This window comes from Syngnathus leptorhynchus, chromosome 13, assembly GCF_054491065.1.
Source record: "Syngnathus leptorhynchus isolate UIUO chromosome 13, UIUO_Slep, whole genome shotgun sequence".
In the NCBI taxonomy this organism is placed as follows: domain Eukaryota; kingdom Metazoa; phylum Chordata; class Actinopteri; order Syngnathiformes; family Syngnathidae; genus Syngnathus; species Syngnathus leptorhynchus.
The window spans coordinates 7,258,106-7,276,043 of NC_141207.1; the positions used below are offsets into that span (position 1 = coordinate 7,258,106).

The window sequence follows — 17,938 nt, forward strand, 5'->3', positions numbered from 1 at the left end:
CTTCTTTAATTCAGGCAATTTAGAAAAATTAATTTGATGAGTGTCAATTTCACTTCCACTGGAAATAACGCTTCCTCATTCCAAGGCAGTGAGGTGTGTGCGGGGCACAGGAGTGCACCCTGAGGGGAGTGAAATGGAATCCCTGGTAGCTAAAATTAAGGGTGAAATAATGTCGACTGTAAACAAGATAAGACATATTCAGATTATATAAAATGCACTGTTGCTTTACTTTGCGACAGTACACGCACAAAAAAAAACCCCACAAAAGTATTCAGACACAGCACTTCTCTTTTCCCACATTAGCCTTACTCTAAAGTTGATTAAGTTCTTTTTCCCCTTATTTTTTTTTAATTAACAATAAAATAAAATATAACTGACTTTTTTTAATATATATATACGGGGACATTTCAGTCCTCACTGCTCCCAATTACCAAAAACTAAATATTTCTTAATTGCTTGAGCATTTTGTCACTGTACGTTCTCCAACAGAGTCCCATTCAGCCTCACGCCACTTTCATATCTTTCAACAACTCTGCAATGTCTATTTTTGGGCTGTGGGTCAAATCGGAGCGCAGGGCTCTCTGAAGATCGTGACCCGCTTGGGTTAGCGACGGCAGGACGCTTTCGCCTTCTCTGCGACAGAGGAGCACCTCGTTCACCTCCCCGTCAATCTTTCGTGAGAGGATGGCGGGAAACACGCCACTTACACGCTCCAGCACATCTTTCCTCAAGGCAGAGTCACGGCACACCAGGTTGAGTATGAAAATGCCTAAAAAGCCAAAGAAAAGATTGATAGAAAATGTAGTTACTAGTTACCATCAACAAACAATTTAAAGGTCGCTATTACATAATAAATGGACTGTACCTTTAGGGGTCAGTAAGCTGCTGACTTTGTGCAGTATGGCGTTTTCCACAAAGGCGGCAGGTGGACAGCTCATACCCACCGTGCTGTCCTTATTGTCCACATCGAACATGATGGCGTCGAACAAAGTACCACCTGGATACAAAACGAGTATGAGCAATTTTGTTGTGGGAACTTGACTTTACTACTGCGTCAGCCGCGTCCCCCACCTTCTTCTTCCAGGGCACGGATACGTTCAAGGCCGTCCCCGAGCGTGACGCTCAGTTGATCGTCCGGTCGAAAGTGGAACCACTCTTTGGCCACCTCCAGCACCACAGGGTCCAGTTCCACCACCTCCACTGACACAGCGGGCACAAAGTCTCGCAAAAACTGCGGCAAGCCGCCTCCTCCGAGTCCAATCACGAGCACTGACACAGGGACATCTTCGAAAGAAAAGGTTAAGGGTGCCCATTAGACAAGTCAAGCTAGGAAACGAAATAGAGCACAGTGAAAATACATATCCCACCTCACCTTTGTTTTTTTCCTTGCCTATGCCCAGCATGGCAAGACCCGCTACCATGACTTCGTGGTGGGCACAGCAGAGGAAGCCGCTGTGCACCGACAGGGAGGACGATGACGGCTGCTTGGTTTTCTTTTTGTTCTTCTTCTTATGACTCGATGCTACAGGAACAGAAACTTAGGAGTTCATATTTAATTTGAAACTTTTGAAACTCAAAGTTAACAAGCAAAATGAATTAATGAGGGAAAGAAAAAAAAAAGATCAACTGACTGCTATTCGAGGAGACGAGACGACTTTCGGACTGCACCAGAGCCGCGTTGGACAGGAACACCAATCTGCGGTACAGTTCGCCGTCCTCCCCCCTTACGTTCTCCACGCAGTATTCGCCGCTGTGCTCGCTCACACCCCTGCTCACCTCCTCCCGCCAACCCAGGTCGCCGCCCACCGACAGAAACGGGACCTGAGTTAAAACACAAAACATCTGGTTAACAAATTCAAACTAGCTGTTTGTCAGTCAATTCTCAGTATCCACCTGCTGATTATCCGGCATTCCCGGCGGGGCCAGGTCCATCACCATGGGCGAGAGTTCCGATTGAACCGCCTGCATGTCGGCGTACTCTTGATTCCTGTGCATGGCAACGATAACCAGGCGGCGGAAGTTGGCGCTGGCTGCCAGTTGCCGCCGACCTTCGCTGGAGCTGTAGAGCCACGCCGTCTCGCTGCCTTGGGGCACTGCAAGAGACAAGGAGGGCAAAGAAGGACAACTTTCAATACTACTTACAAACATTTGCAACTCTGTGTTTAAGAGGCTAATGTTTAAATCTGCCTTGTGCCATTTTGCCATCACTGCATGAGATTGTGCTGGTGTACCTAATGTTGTGTCCAGTGACTTACAACACATACAAACAAAAAGCTCACCAATGAAAATGGCAAACTGGTTGAACCTTGGCACCTTGGCGGTCGGGGGTGAATCCTGCACCGTGAGAGTGTATCTGGGCAAGCCGGTCTTTGCGTGGCAAAGCGTGAGCGACGCGGCGGCGTCGACATCCGTGCGTGTGCGCAGCCTTTTCCTCAGGACAGAATAGGCCTGGCGCTCTCGCACGGTCGCCAGCAAGTCGGCCGCCAGCGCCAGACGGTTCGGGGTACCGTCTTCGCCGAGGCAAAACTCCAAAATGGGTGCGGGCATGGGCTGGCGGAATTTGGTGCAGATCAGGATGAAAACGGGCAGAACGAAGGAGTCGTCGTCCTCTTCGGCACTGGTTTCTTCTTGAAGGCAATGAAGCCTCACTGCCCAGCCGAGTTGGACAAAATGCTCCACGGCTAGGCGGATCACACTTTCCTGTGCCAGTGTGATACACACGTACCTTCCGCCAACACTGAGCACACGACTCACCTGCACACATAACTAATGTTACAACTGTTGGTTACTTCGGGGTAATTCCAGGTGACTTTTAGTTATACCTCAGTCAGCATATTCCTCGCCAGCTGTCCTCCTTCCTCTGAAGCCATTGCATCCAGGGTGCCTTTGTCCAGAGCTGCCTGGTAGCACGCATCTTGGTATGGCATCTGAGTAGCGTCCACCTGCTGAAATTTCAAGTTGGGCCTCCGCTCGGCATTACGTTGGTTCATGTGGGACACCACAGTCTCGCTGATGTCAATGTTGGTCAGGTACTTGTAGCCCACATCGTGAAGCTGCTCGCTCAATTCAGAGTTTCCACAGCCCACCACCAGTACCTCAAATAGAAAATGTGACAACTATTGTTAAAACTATACCACTCAAGAACAGACGTTAACAAACTATTTTCTCACAGTGTGAATCATAATCAAGTTTGAAAATCAACATTATAGGCATAGCTTACAAATGCTTTTAATGGTTTTAGTGCCAGCTGTCATTTAAATGGCTTGTTGTTGATCAAATTTGTTAAAATCAAATGAAGACCGTCCACGACAGTATATTGAGGATTTGTTTACCTTGTCCTGCATTTTGATGTACTTGTGCAACACGCCACATAGTTTGTTGTAGTCGCCATACCACTCGAATGACTTCTCTCCACGTTTCTTAAAAAATCTTTCCCAGTACTCAGCAGAGCTGAATTCCTCGGCAGTTCGAGGTAATAAACTCATTTTTATATTTTACCTATATCAGTTTTTTTTTTTAATTGTGCAAAAAAATCTGGTAACCCGATTCCTGTGCCGTCCTCATGGCCATGTTTAGCTCGGACTGCATTACAGAACGTACGGCTATCTGATTGGATAGTCTATTTCTAAGGTTCTCACCGATTGGTTAATATTGGACTAGCTGCTTCTTATTGGTTGTTGCTCAGGTGCTTGCCGTCAGTAATCCGTGTGAAACTAAAACCGGACGGAACTATTTCTGGTTTAATGTTCTTTTGTAGTCTATAATAATAACCAAAAAACACGATTTGGGGTTCTAATTATTATAAGTATTTTTAAGATGATTATGTATTGTTAAAACACGACATGTATCCTGTTCCATATTCTGTTTCGAACTGTCCACCTGGTCAATAAACCATAGAAGAAGAAAACAAAGAAGAAGAAGCAGCAGCAGCAACAACATGGCGTTGCCGGCTGGACGTAGCGTGGTGTTTGTTACTGGCAACGCAAAAAAACTTGAAGAGGTATTCGAAGATTGATGTAGATAAGGACACGTAGGCGCCTATAAATGCATAATTTGATTCGATTCAGAGTTCCTTGCATACCAGAGACACCTGCTGGATGTTTGTGGTGGTGCAGCCAAGACATACTAATCAATTCCCAATTATTTCATTCACAGGTAATTCAAATTCTTGGTGACACGTTTCCTTACAAACTTATCTCGAAGAAAATTGACTGTAAGTACGATGCGGGTTTTTTTTCATGACAAATCTGAAAGAATATGATTACCATAGTTTTATTATATGTCATTACTCTCCATGCAGTACCGGAATACCAAGGAGAACCAGATGAGATTTCCATACAGAAGTGCAAGGAAGCTGCAAAACAGGTACAATGACTACTGCTGTCATGAAGGGGCCTTGACGGTGGCACATCTTAATTATTCACGCAACCCAAATTTGGATGCAAATATCAATGCATGTTAGTCAATTTTGCCCGCATTGTTGTTCTGAAAACCTATTGTGTTTTTATTGTTCAGATTGAGGGTCCGGTCATCGTAGAGGACACCTGTCTGTGTTTCAAAGCTTTGGGAGGCTTGCCGGGCCCTTACATGTTAGTCTCATGACTGTAATATATACATTATATTTTAACATTTAAATGATAATGCAATTTAAACTTGTTTTTGTTTCCCAGAAAGTGGTTTCTGGATAAACTCAAGCCAGAAGGTGAGCAATAGTAATGTTGTGAATACTATTTGATAGCAAACCTCTCATTGTGTGTTCTCTTCAAAGGCTTGTACAAACTCCTCGCCGGCTTTGAGGATAAATCCGCATGGGCCCTCTGCACGTTTGCGTTCACGTCCGGAAAAGATGAGCCGGTGCAGCTGTTCAGAGGAATAACACAGGTCTAGCTCATCTCTCGTCCGTCATCCCCACAACCTTTTAATGTTTGTCTCATGTGATGTCATTTGTATTTTTTCTAGGGTCAGATTGTGGAACCAAGGGGACCTCGAGACTTTGGATGGGACCCGTGTTTCCAGCCAGAAGGCTATGACAAAACGTAAGGGCTTATGTATGTTCCTACCACATGAGGGCGCCAGAGATCAAGTGTGGTCCAGCACTGTAGTTAGTTCTATTAGCAGTGTTAATTTGGAAGAAAAAATTCTTAATGAGGACATAATTTTTTTTTTTCCTTACAAAATTTAAAAATAAATCACACGGGATTAGTACACAGGAGTGCCGATTGTATAGAAGGCATTAAAAAGTCAATTTTCCCACAATGTCATCCTTTCCTTGTTTCCAGCTACGCGGAGTTGCCTAAAACAGTCAAGAACTCCATTTCTCACCGATACCGAGCACTAGCCGCTTTGTCGGAGCACTTTTCGCCACATGCCAAGAAGACAGATGATTGAGTTGCTGTGTTGTTGCAGTTGATTCTACAACATTGAGCTCCATGTTTGCTTCCAGTCATTTACTCCTAATAAATGGTTTCCTCTTTTTTAACACGTGTCATTTTGGGGGGGGGGGGGGGGGTTCCATCATGCAGAAACTATGCAAATATTTCAGCGAGTGAATCAAGAGTTGTTTCATTGTTCCTCAGTGGCTCATCAAGACGTAACCTGGCAAGGGTTAGAGTGAATCCGGTAACTATTCAAGGTGCTTTGCTTTTCCCCACATTTGATGTTGCAATACTATCTGCACACAACTGACACAAAATTGACAATTTTTTTTGTCAATTCGCACACTAAAACTATTACAACAAATTGTGGCAAAAGTACTTTCCGGTTGCAATGTAGCTTCCAAGGACAAATGATGCAATCTCAAAAGAGCATAAATCATAAGAGAAGCTCCAGAGGCCTGATGAGAGCAGCAGATTACAGCCCAGGGACGATGATGATTGTTCAGGCTGGATGGTGCCGGCCGGGGTCTGCAGCCCAAACCGAACTGTAATAACATGGAAACTTGGATATTGAATGACCCATGGAGTCACAGGAAGTTCAAATGCGACTGGAGCGATCCACGTGCAGCACCAGCACTGCACGTGGAGCTCAAACACAAAGTCATGTGCTTTCACATTGATAAAATGCGTGGCGGAACAATCTGATGCTAACCAATTTTCTTGTTACTGAACTTGTTCCAGGTTCAGTCAATAAAAACATTCATGGTGATGTTTAAATTACCATTCCTAGGGTGACATTAAGCATTATTTTTCAAATCTGAGGATGAAAAACAGGAAAAAGGCTGTGTAACTTAATCAAGCCTCAGTCTGTCATGATTGCGTAAGAGGATCATGAAGTTTTGATGTGGCTTCCAGAGGGGCGGACAAATGCACCTGACACACATGAAAGCCTCTAGACGCTCCTTTAAAAAAAATAACAAGAAGCCACAGGAGTATAAAAGAGCGCTTTGTGCCGCATACCAAATATCTGACGCTCTGTTTTTGTTCCAAAAGCGCTATATTAATAACCCTCCATAAATGTTTTGAACAGAAGGGGAGAGAAATAAACCTTTTGTTTTGTTCCCTCCAAAGGGATGTGAACATTCTTACTTGGTGACTGTGCAGTATATCAGCAAAGCGAAGACTCTGTGTGACCGGACCTGACTTTTACTATACTTACATGGAACCATGGAAAATCTGGTGTTTGACTTTGGCGCATTTATTTTCATTTTGCATTAAAAGCAGTCATATATAGAAACACACTTGTTTTTTTTTACCATGTAATGCGTCCTTCTTGATTTGTTGTATTATGTTTTACAAACATTACCTTGATTTTCACGGTTGAAATGCTCTCGCGGTCCATAAGTTTCTAGACCCAAACCTTTCAGCCAAACAGTCCTGGGTTATGCAGCGTCAGGGATTGTAGTAGTTCCTGGAAGTTCTCCACAGTCCACGGCTCGACGCCAGGTCCCACAGCCGCGGGAATGCTGCTACTGTCGGGGCTGATGATCTGCGGGTCGTTGAACGTCACCAGCACGTCAGTGCCGAACTGCGGCAGCCGCAACACGCCGAGGTGAAGCTTCACCCGGTTCCTCGCAGTCTCATTATACTTTGACACGCTTTGGATTCCCGTCAATACCCAAGCGGAGCTGCACGCCGACAGGGAGAGTGACGATTTGGGCAAGGCGACCACGTCCGTCACCTGCTGCGCGTCGGGCTGCGAAGCGGCGTTGTTACCCGCGATGTCCTCAAAGTGGTGCCGGGCCGCGTCATGGTCCGCGACGTGGTCTTGGTACTCAACCAACTCCACGATGAGACTTTGGTCGGTTCGGGTGTGGACAAACGCCTCCTGGTTGTCCGGAATCTCTCGCATCATGCTCACGTCCGTGGCGCTATGTGGAAGGACCGCCGACAGAGCGCCTCCGAACAGTGGATGAGGCTCGTTTACGCGTTCCATGTCAACAGCCGACTTTCACAACGGAAACAACCTTAGCTTTATCTGTAAATAAATACACTTAACTTTAGTCACAAAACGTGGCGAAAGTGCACTAACGCCATGTTTAAAAAACGTACTTCCGTGTGTTGTTTTTTCTTCGTTTTACGGGTGGTTAGTAAACTGAGTGCTGCCATCTACAGGTGAGGTGAAGACAAGCCAAATTGCAACCTGGCTTGCTTTCCCTTTTAAGATTATTAAATGTAAAGCATTGTTTTGTTTCTATAAAACAGACGTTTTCTTATTTCTTCATAAATGTCAGTAAAACTTACTGTATTACAGACCTGTATTGTATATTTTGTGGAGAGTGGGTGCGGCTTAACCAGTAACTTCCCGGTCAGCTGATTTGTGTCAAGCTATCAGAAAGCAGAAGCGGCTGTAGCTACGGGAAGATCGGCTAGCATCCACAATGGTCCATTCCTTGGACATCATTTGATGAAACCTCTTAGAAATCTGCCACCCTAAAGCGTGAGTCCTCCTCCTACGACGGTTTGCTTCTCCTGTTGGCCGTGGCGGTGGCGTTAGCATCCGTAGCTTCGCATGGAGGCTACGACATGTCACCGAGCAGTGACACAGCTCCTTTAATATGCAAGGTTCTCTTTCACATGGCGCTTGAAAGCATTTGCTTTGTTACCAAAGTACAAGGAAAGTATTGGTGAAACAATTTGGGATTTATTGTAGGTTTAGATTTTACAAAGGAGATGTGTGACAGGTATGTTTGTCAGGGTAGGCCAAAAGTAGAAAGGAAAAAAAGAAATCGACTTTTATTCATGAATCCTTACATTCTTCCTTTGGATAAACCTTTCCTCTCCTAATACCTGTTTTTTTTTTTTCTTGGAATTTTTCTTTTGAGACATCCTGACCCCCTCCCTCCTCAATAATACACCTTTGCACCCTGACATCCATCGTTACTCCACTTAAACATACTCTTCCCTCCCATCCTCCTCCAGTCTCACTTGTCTTTAAGCATCCTCACATTAAAACCTCATTTAAGGGTTCCCCCAAATGAGGCCCCGACATACAGTCCCCGCCTGGGTCCTTTTATACTGGGTCACCCATTGCTATTATTGGGCGTTTGGATAACCTCAACCCAGAAATACTTCCACCAGTTCTCTACTAACTATTTTTCCTTTCTTCATTCCTAACATGCTATTTCTATTCCCCTTTCTCTCTTTCTTCACTGTAGCAGCTTCTCTTGAGTGTTTACTGGAAACGTCATCCCATTGAAAGGCCTGAAAGGTTTCCAGTGGCAGTGCCAGAATCGGACGCGGAGAGCGCAACCGTTTCAAAACTGAACTGGACTCAATGGTATACGTTTTATGCTCGACGGGAGTCAGCAAGAATGTTTTGTGACACTTGTATTAAAACCCCCCTGTAAATCCATTTCTAGGCTGTACCCAATGAAGTGTCTGTTGACTTTTCTCCTTAATGGTGTCCCCACCCGCAGAGGGAGCCCGATCGGGAGGATCAGCAGCTTGACGACAACATGCCCCCCAAGTTCAAGAGACATCTCAACGACGATGAGGTCACGGGATCCATCCGCAGCGAGAGGGTGAGGAAGAGAGGAGGTTCATCCCTGCATGTTGAACCCATTATTCATTCATTATTGAATTGCATTTATTTTACTCATGAGTCATCATGCATTCAGCCTGCAGGTTGTTACCCCATCTGACCTCTTGTTTTGGTTTGTTGTGGATACTTCACCACGGGTTACATAATGGTTGTCATCCTTGAGTCTGTGTGCTTCCAGAGCACCTGTAGGGAAATGTAGTCTAAACTCCACATAATCTCACGGAACATCCTGTAAATGCACGCGCCATATTTAGAGAATAAAAGAGAGGCGCCGTCTCTCATGGCAACACCGATCTCCCGCCGTCCAATGGGAAAGCGAGGCGCGCGGGATTCATTCTCCTCCTGTGAGGAATTTAATGCAGCCGTCCACGTTGAATCTCCACGAATAGCGTCGAGTGTTTGGTGTCCTTGCTTCTTTTAGACTCTAGTCTGCTCTACCTGATCCAGGCTCACACTTTGGATCCGGTCCCTTGATGGCACGGACTCTGTGCTTTTGATGTCGGCTCAGGTGGAGACAGCTAGCAGATCATCGTAAATCCGACCATGTAATTGCACCTGACCAAAAAAAAAAAATTCTAATCTGACTGTTTTGTCTCCACAGAGGAACCTACTCGAGGAAGACTCTGATGAAGAGGAAGACTTTTTTCTGTCAGTTTGTGTCCGCATAACGGCTGGACAAGAGTAGGGATACACTTTTCAAATGTTTTCCTTCTGCCTGTCTCCCAGGCGCGGCCCGACGGGACCCCGATTGGGAGGCCAGAACGACAAACTCAAACAGTGAGTCCAAGCACATTCCTTCCCACGAAGCAAATCGGTGTGTCGTGCCCGTGCCTGCGCGTTACGTAACCTGCTTGTTGTATTTAGCGGAGGCTTGCAGGTAGTTAGCGCATTGTGTAACAAAGGCACGTTGTTGTCTAAACTTCCCCGGAGACCCACTAATGTGAAATATAAAAGTGTATGGAGAAGTGATTGAAAGTTTGAAAGTCTGATTCGTTAGCGGAAGCTACTTTTGTGTGATAAATTTGAAATGATATTCAAACTATTTACCGTCTCGCTGGCGCTCAGCGTGCAGTCACAGGTGGACGAGGTGATCGACGTGATGCAGGAGAACATCTCCAAGGTGATCGAGAGGGGGGAGCGTCTCGACGACCTGCAGGACAAGTCGGGTGAGGCCTCACCTGTGATACCTGCGACCACTAATCAGCAAAAATAGTCAATTTGATTCAGTTCGGTGGGCTCCAAAACCGATTTTTCAGATTCAAATCGGTTTTCGGTATCATTGCCATGAATAAATAAGCGACTGAAATGTTGCATCTGGGCAACCAATAACACATGTGCAACACATTTGTCCCCCCCCCCTCAGCGGCGGACATGACACAGTGTTAAGTAGTAGGCTGCAAATGTGTTTTTCTTCCATTGTGTATAAATTGGCAACTTTTCATGTGTTCTGGAAGCTTGCGTAACAGCAGTCTGAGTCACCTTAGTTCCAGGCCCAAACAGTGTCTCGGGGCTCACGTGTCCTCGCGCTGCTTTTTCATTTTTCCCCAGAGAGCCTATCGGACAATGCGTCGGCCTTCAGCAGCAGAGCTAAACAGCTGCACAGGAGGATGATGTGGAGGAACATGAAGATGAAGATGATCATCGCTCTGGTAGTTGTGGGGCTCCTGCTGATTATAATCGGTGAGTAGCTCATTGAATCAAACCAAAATGAATCTATCGAAATATGAATCGTCTTGTATTCTCTTTTCAGTTCCGGTGATTCTGCGGTATCGTTAGTACCCGCGGAGGAGGGCGACGGGCCTATCCATTCTCATCTCATCACACCATCCAGTTGCGGGAGTCGGTGCCGGAAGACAACCGCCCAACCCCCATCCCTCATCACAAAAAGTTGGCCCGACCGCCTTCATCCCCAGCTTTGGAGTTTTAGAAAGCGTAGACTGCGGTTTGTTGGGCAGTTGAGTAGTACAGTTCGCTTAACCTGCCAATCTATTTCAACGACGAGAGGAAGGGCCACAAACCAAAATGGAGGACATTTTTCACACGCTTCAATGGAAGTTACCGTTCTCTGTTTACCAGTGACTTGCAAGTGCGTTCCAACGGTGCAAGTGTATGTACAGAACTGAATCCTACCACCACAGCCAATATTTTTAATTATTTATTTTTTAACGGGCACCAGGTTTTCGGGAGCATCACCCTAAATGTCAAAATATGTCAACAGCATCCTTCTAGCCAGTTAAACCCAAAACCATGAATGTAGTCTGTAGTCTTTCTATTTTGTTTTGACAGGGGGACGCTCTAATGTCTTTTTTTTTTTTTTAAACTGTGAAACGGTCTAGACATGTTATTTGACTGCACTTTCATTTATTTCCACGATGTACATATTGATCCTGTAACTTTGCCGTAAGCATTCCGATCCTCATTCTTTCCCTCTTAACCGCCTCTCTCCGTCTGAAATAAAAGTCCTATTAAAGGTCTGTTCTCCAGTTTGATCTGGTTTGAGCCAGTAGTCAGGAGGACATTGTAAATAAAGATGGAAAGACTTTGGAAGAACGTTGACTGGAGATAACGAAGAGGAAATGCTTCATTTTTCTTTTTTTCTCTCCAAAGCAAACGAAACAATTCTAAACAATAACAAACCAAATAATGACCATCAACTGGTCACATGACTATTGCAATGCCAAGTACGCTAATAACTAAGAAGAGAGCAAAAATTGTCACGAGGGACATCCTGAACTGTCTTCTAAAAAGTCACATTTACATTTTTATTGGTCTGGCGGCAGTTAAAAATATCTCAGGACCTCATTATCGTTCTAGCAGGGTCCCACCGTGACGCTTTTATTTGACGTTTTAAAAAGACAAATGTCTGGGACTGTTAAAAACATCTACTTAATCACACGCCTGTCCAAAAATAATGGACTGATTGATGAAGCACACAAAATGCCTTCATGCTATGACTCTGAGCTGGGGACTTTTTTTTTTTTTTAATCCGCCCACTTTGGCAGCACAACATGTTTTGGTCCTGTGTTTGGGATGACTTCAGATTCCGGGCATAGTGGCGGTTATGTGTGAGTCACATGAAAGGAAATCAAACACACGAGAAGAGAGTGCCAAGTGCTATTACACACACAGTACTTGGAGAAGATATATGGAACGATATGGGCGTGCGTCTCAGTAGCTGGAAATAAAGAGAAGAAATCTCCAATGAAAGACACTTTAAGCCTTTTGGATAAGATTTGTGAAAACAAGCATGGTTAAATACTTAATACTCATATTCTCTTTTTAAACTGCTGCCCACTAAATTCCCTTCCCACAACTGAGACATATTTCATAACTAGTCATTCATCACAAATTGAAAATTCATCACTGACTTCATATTTACAATTCTAGGGTTACTCTTGACTTTGAGGGAAACACTTTTAAGGAAAGCCCTTTTTTTTTTGTCTGGTTTGATTGTGAATCACTTCAATCTGCCCAGATTATCCATATGCATGAATCAACAAACACAGGATATGAAATTAAAGACGCGGAGGCCCATTTGAATTTTTTTTTATGTGTGGCTCGTGCGACGAATCTTTCATCGTGCTCCTCATCTGAAAATAAACGGGATCACCGTGGCTATCGCATGACGCTGAAAGCGAGCTCGCGATTCAGCTCGCAAAAGCCACCTGGCGGTTGACGGGGCATCATTTTGTGTTGTTAAGCGCATTTATTGATCCACTGCCTGCATGCCAATGTTGATACTTGTCACAACTCTTATTTCTTAGGAATGGAAAGAACACCCAGGGGACCCTATTTTGTGCTGTTACCACCTTCGGACTTGCCCCCCACCTAGCGAAACGAAAGGTGACACTCCAGTAACCGTATCCATTGAGGCCCCGACTTTCTGGGAATGTGCGGCCCGCGTCATAATAATTACACTTATTAAATCAAACACCCAGTGGCCATTAGAAATAAAGTCGAGGATTGTTGTTGTTTAGGGTCGGCGCTGGGTTAAAAATCAAATCGTGCTGAAAGAGTGAAAACATAAAAGTCAGCCTCCACCTCCTCCCGTAAATCCATCTTCCTTTCTCCCCTCCCTCCGACCCTCCCTCCCTCCTTTTCACCTCTTCCGCTCACCGTATAAATATCTGCGAGCGGCACCGGGAGAGATCAGTGCAAGCGACCTGCTCGTAAGAGAGACGACAAAAAAAGAAGTGTGGAAGACTTACTCATCATTCCTCTATCATGTTCCTCCTGCTCTCCATGTGCATCTTGGGGATCCTGGCCCCACAGAGTGACGCCCAGGACCGAGCCGCCCTCTGGAGGGGCAACGACCGCGGCGGGCGATGCCAGTACACCTTCACCGTAGCCAGCCCCACCGAGACCAGCTGCCCCCAGGCCGGAGGTCCAGAGTTTGAAGGCATCAAGGCCAGGCTCTCTCTGCTAGAGGCGCTGGTGTCCAAGCTGACCGGAGGAGGCGACAGGCCGGACGCCCGGCTCCAGGAGGCGCTGACCCGGGCGGTGGGCGAGAGGAACCTCCTCCAGGGAGAGAAGGAGCGGCTGGAGAGGGAGCTGGGCTCGCTTCAGAGACGCTCGGAGGAGATGCTGAGGGAGACAGAGAGGCTGAGGAGCAGACCGTGTCCGCCGCAGACCCCCTCCATGTCCAACGGTGCTCCGATGAGACCTGCTGGAGGTAAGAAGCACAACAGAGTTTGCACTAACATACAAAATGTCACCCACTCCGTGCAGTCGGTCCGTGCCCTCGAAATATGGTTTACATAATTATTGCCAGCCCTGGTTAAGATGAGTCAAAAAGCCTTAAAATGAATTTAATCTTTATTGCAGCATACTGAAAATGGTAGAAATCAAGCTCCTCCCATGGCCATCTCAGTCCCCAGACCTCAACCCCATTGAAAACCTGTGGAGTGAGCTAAAGAGGAGAGGACCCAGGTCGCTGGATGATTTAGAGAGTGGAATAGTTTCTTTCTGTATTCTCATATTTTATGACAATTTGGTGCTATTTTGCTACCATAAGGGCCTTGTATGAAGTATTAACGTCATGGGTGCTGAAAATTGTTGATGTAAAAAAAAAAAAAATATATATATATATATATATATATATACTCTAAATGTGTAATTTTTTTTCTAACGAATAAATGCACTTGAATTAATGGTTGGGTTTTAGTTTTTTTTTTCTTCTTCTCGGTATTTGAAGCTATAGCACAACTAGGACTGGCAATAATTATGGAAGGCAGTTAGATGCATGCATGTATACACATATATACATATATAAACACACACACACAGAGTAGAGACTAATGTTTTAAATTGAATATGCATCAACAGACACACAGCTCATCTTACTCCAGGTGGGTCAGCTCACTAGCTATGAGCCTTAATGAGGGGCACTTTCCTTGGCATGGCAAGCAAAATACAAAGTAAGGGGGGGGGAAGGGTTGAAATGCAATGCTTACCCTGGAAATGGCGGTTACGCACTCGAGGCTTTTAATGACGCCAGTGGGGGGGGGGGGGGGGGGGGGGGGTGCCCATACAAGGAACCAAGGAGCTTTAGCTCTGCTGTTGCACATTTGCAGGGGGTCAAACATCCGTTTCATTACTCCCTTGTGCTAGTCTGTTACCCCCCTCAAAGACACACACCACCACCAGACCCCCATGTGAGAGGAATAAATCCATTCCCTGAGGTTGGACCTTGAATGCATCTGCAAAGTCCAGTCGTACCAATTCATCCCATGAAATTTGTATTGTATTTTTTATTAAGACAAAAGCACACAATAATATTATGTTTAAAAAAAAAATCCTTTAGGAGGAAATAAATACCCTAACCAGAGAAGGGGCTATGGAAACCCTCTGGATGATAAACAAAGATGAAGGCCCATCTGGACCACACACACATGGGATTAGAATGTGTTTACCTACCTGCAGTGCTGATGAATGACATGACACCATTCACCTCTTGGTTTTTTTCCTGTTGTTTTTCAAACGTTCAAAGTTGTTTTTTTTTCCTGTCCCATTTGACATTTCTTGCCAGCATGTCTCCATCATCATCAGCAGGCTTCACCTGAAAGCCATTAAAAAGGATTTCTGCATCATTAGACCTCAATGTTTGTGTGCCACTGCACGCGGCGTGCAACGTGCCTTGAATTTTCTCTCAACTTGAAAAGCAATAACACAAGCAAGTCGGCGGGGCCAGTCAACGATTTGATCAAATCTAGATTATTTGTCCGAATTTCAAAGCCCATAAATGTCTTGTGAATTTAACGGGGTCACCCAGTAGGGGGTGCTCTTAGTGTCCTGAGCGTCACGCCATCTTCCGACAGTCTGTCTCCACAGCAGCTGGGAATGCATCGAGAGTGTCCACTTCCTGTCGTCACATTCCTTGCTGTCGCCCTCACACGGCCTCACAAACGACCAGTTTACTAATGGTCTGGATTTGTCCGTGCCATGACATAAAAAAAACCTGACTGAGGTTTTATGTGTTCAGGTTCGAACCCTGTGTCCCACCTGATGACCCGTCCCAACAGACCAGAGGACAGCATGAGTTTAAGAGGTCAGGTGATCCTCTAATCCAGCACGGGATTCATCACATTAACACCTCTGGCTCTGCGTGTGTGTTTATGTGACAGACTCTGTGTGGCAGCAAGGCTTCCAGGAGCTCAAGGCCGAGGTGACCGAAGTTCCGGCTCCTGAAGAATACACAGGTTGGACACTATCAATGTAAAGCGGTCAATTTGTTCAGTGTGCAGCTTTCGAGTAAATACAATGACGTCAAGAGATGTTGTCAAATCTGCCCTTCCACCCATCTGGGCCTCTTAACATGACAACCCCAAAAAGTAGCTCCCATGGTGACAGTCCCAAAGTAAACACTGTTATTTATAAACTGTCACGTTGGAGTCTAGAATAACAGCGTCACGACAGCGACAGCATGGCTTACTTGACTTTTTTAGCAAGTGTTTTTTTTTTTTAGAGTTGTCCACTGTCTCTTTGACCAGAGAGGATCATTGCATGTGCGCTCCACACATGCAAAGCTGTTGTGTTGCCAAATCCTGCACCTGGCGGGAAAGCACCTCAGCTCTTCAATCTCAGATCACCAAGCTGGCATACTGTCAAACTTCCACCAGCATTAACGTGGCTCTTAAATATAGGAAGACTGTTGATTTTCAAATGTATTGGATCTGAAAGATAAGTTAGACTTGATTTACTGGACCTGTAATTTCACGCTTTGCTCGGTCCTGTGTGGTCCAGGTTGCGGCGTGCTGGTGTCCGTGTCGGAGCCCGTCACTCACAGGAAGGCTGACAGCATCGCGGGCAAATACGGCGTGTGGATGCAGGACCCCGAGGCGGTGGCACCATATGGGCCGGCCATGGTGTGGCGCATCGACACGGTCGGCTCCGACGTTAGACAGCTGTTTGGATATGAAGACATGGAGCAGCTCTCCAAGGGCTTTCCTACCAAGGTGGCTGCTGGTTTTTAACCCAAAAAGTTGGCTAAAATTGGTGCTTTCTGACACATTTCTGGTGATTTTAGTTATACACTCCTAATTATTTGACTTGAAAGCAGTAACTACCTACATTCTTCGTTTTGAGACCTATTTTGGTGTTCATGAATGTGATTAAAAAATGTTAACCTCTTGTGACGTCACCCAGGTGGTGTTACTGCCAGAGGCCCTGGAAGGCACGGGCGCCGTCCTGTACCGCGGCTCCCTGTACTACCAGCGTCGCCGCAGCCGAACCTTGATCCGTTTCGACCTGGCGTCGGAGAGCGTGGCGGCGCGGCGCGACCTGCCTCACGCCGGCTTCCATGGTCAGTTCCCGTACTCTTGGGGCGGCTACACAGACATTGACCTGGCGGTGGACGAGCGCGGTTTGTGGGCAATTTACTCTACCAGCAAGGCTAAGGGCGCCGTGGTTCTATCCCGGCTTGACCCGCACGACCTGCGGGTGACCAAGAGCTGGGAGACCAACATCCGGAAGAACAGCGTGGCCAACGCCTTCCTTGTGTGCGGCCGCCTCTACACTGTGGCTAGCTACGGGGCAGCGAACACTACAGTCAACTATGTATTCGACACAGAGAGCGGCCGCGGTCGCCCTCTAGCGGTCCCCTTCGCAAACAAGTACCGTTACAACAGCATGATCGACTACAACCCCGCGCAGAAGAAGCTCTTCGCCTGGGACAATTTCTACATGGTCTCCTACGACCTGCGGCTGGGACGACCCCCAGCCGAGGTCTAAGGCCCCCGAGCCACAACATGAAGCGACTTTGACTCGTTTCAAAGACTCAGAGTTTTGTTAAGGCTGCCTGCTGGCTCAAAGTCTACAGAAGCCCACCACAACTTTATTATTCATACATGTTATAACTTAACAGGATTTACCTTTTAACTTTGGATTTGTATGGTTTTTTTTTGGTAATTGTTACATTTCTTTGAAATTAAATGACTTAAAACTGCAAGTGTATAGTTAAATTCTTAATGACATAGTTTGTGTGTAATTTTCCTAAAGTCCTACATGTTTTACATTTAAAAATATGGGGGGAAAATTAGCCCCTCAAAAGATTTAAAAACAATGTTCCAATTAAGTTAAAAGGTAAAAGAAAAAAAACATTACGTTAAATAATTGTGGAATAGCAGGCAGGCCCAGCGCACCAGTATTCAGGACGGATATAATTATTTTTGTACCCGATTGTGTTTTGTGTTTATACTACAGGTACGTTAGACTAATATTGTACCCAGGTTTGACGTTTTACCACCTGCTGCTTTGGCGTGCACTTACCACGCAACTTGCCGCACAAAATGATTGATTCATTGACGCGTGTGTACAAATACTTGTGTACAGTGTGTAACTAGTTGACATGATAATGCATGGACACTGTAGTCAACTAATGTACATTGTTCTTTTTGAAATAAAAGTTTGAAAATGTTCAGTAATCCAGAAAGTATATTTTTTCCAGAGATTGATTGATTCA

At 45.6% G+C, this 17,938-nt stretch overlaps 5 protein-coding genes across 11 annotated transcripts; 3 read left to right on the top strand and 2 right to left on the bottom strand.

Annotated features, from left to right (window-relative positions):
• Window positions 1-11: 11 nt before the first annotated feature.
• Window positions 12-4,723, bottom strand: mettl13 (methyltransferase 13, eEF1A lysine and N-terminal methyltransferase). Its single transcript, XM_085928830.1, has 9 exons — window positions 3,333-4,723; window positions 2,823-3,095; window positions 2,280-2,754; window positions 1,894-2,093; window positions 1,632-1,821; window positions 1,373-1,522; window positions 1,072-1,284; window positions 866-997; window positions 12-769 (listed from the first exon to the last, which is right to left on the bottom strand). The coding sequence occupies exons 1-9, from the start codon at window positions 3,483-3,485 to the stop codon at window positions 504-506; spliced, it is 2,052 nt and encodes a 683-aa protein (XP_085784956.1). The 5' UTR covers window positions 3,486-4,723; the 3' UTR covers window positions 12-503.
• Window positions 3,007-7,954, bottom strand: rangrf (RAN guanine nucleotide release factor). 4 transcript variants are annotated; one of them, XR_015068023.1, is made up of 2 exons: window positions 6,742-7,558; window positions 3,007-3,095 (listed from the first exon to the last, which is right to left on the bottom strand). XR_015068023.1 is itself a non-coding variant. In XM_085928833.1 (2 exons), exon 2 carries the CDS (start codon window positions 7,369-7,371, stop codon window positions 6,799-6,801), a length of 573 nt encoding a protein of 190 aa, XP_085784959.1. In that variant the 5' UTR covers window positions 7,372-7,413; window positions 7,692-7,954; the 3' UTR covers window positions 6,606-6,798. The 4 variants fall into 4 exon arrangements, 2 of the variants coding, with proteins under 2 accessions (XP_085784959.1, XP_085784960.1); XR_015068022.1 differs by lacking the exon at window positions 3,007-3,095 and adding an exon at window positions 4,742-4,860; XM_085928833.1 differs by lacking the exon at window positions 3,007-3,095 and adding an exon at window positions 7,692-7,954 and having other exon boundaries at window positions 6,606-7,413.
• Window positions 3,733-5,465, top strand: itpa (inosine triphosphatase (nucleoside triphosphate pyrophosphatase)). The gene is made up of 8 exons (XM_085928832.1): window positions 3,733-4,000; window positions 4,156-4,213; window positions 4,301-4,365; window positions 4,516-4,589; window positions 4,671-4,702; window positions 4,769-4,881; window positions 4,960-5,036; window positions 5,280-5,465. The coding sequence occupies exons 1-8, from the start codon at window positions 3,938-3,940 to the stop codon at window positions 5,386-5,388; spliced, it is 591 nt and encodes a 196-aa protein (XP_085784958.1). The 5' UTR covers window positions 3,733-3,937; the 3' UTR covers window positions 5,389-5,465.
• On the top strand, window positions 7,729-11,518 carry vamp4 (vesicle-associated membrane protein 4). 4 transcript variants are annotated; one of them, XM_085928835.1, is made up of 8 exons: window positions 7,730-7,875; window positions 8,594-8,715; window positions 8,855-8,959; window positions 9,581-9,627; window positions 9,706-9,756; window positions 10,045-10,145; window positions 10,528-10,659; window positions 10,730-11,518. In XM_085928835.1, the coding sequence occupies exons 2-8, from the start codon at window positions 8,713-8,715 to the stop codon at window positions 10,753-10,755; spliced, it is 465 nt and encodes a 154-aa protein (XP_085784961.1). In that variant the 5' UTR covers window positions 7,730-7,875; window positions 8,594-8,712; the 3' UTR covers window positions 10,756-11,518. The 4 variants fall into 4 exon arrangements, with proteins under 4 accessions (XP_085784964.1, XP_085784961.1, XP_085784962.1 ...); XM_085928836.1 differs by having other exon boundaries at window positions 7,754-7,875; window positions 8,597-8,715; XM_085928838.1 differs by lacking the exon at window positions 8,594-8,715 and having other exon boundaries at window positions 7,729-7,875.
• A 1,629-nt stretch (window positions 11,519-13,147) lies between these two features.
• myoc (myocilin) lies at window positions 13,148-17,900 on the top strand. The gene is made up of 5 exons (XM_085928831.1): window positions 13,148-13,651; window positions 15,461-15,526; window positions 15,603-15,677; window positions 16,222-16,433; window positions 16,624-17,900. Exons 1-5 carry the CDS (start codon window positions 13,204-13,206, stop codon window positions 17,206-17,208), a joined length of 1,386 nt encoding a protein of 461 aa, XP_085784957.1. The 5' UTR covers window positions 13,148-13,203; the 3' UTR covers window positions 17,209-17,900.
• The last annotated feature ends 38 nt before the right edge of the window (window positions 17,901-17,938 follow it).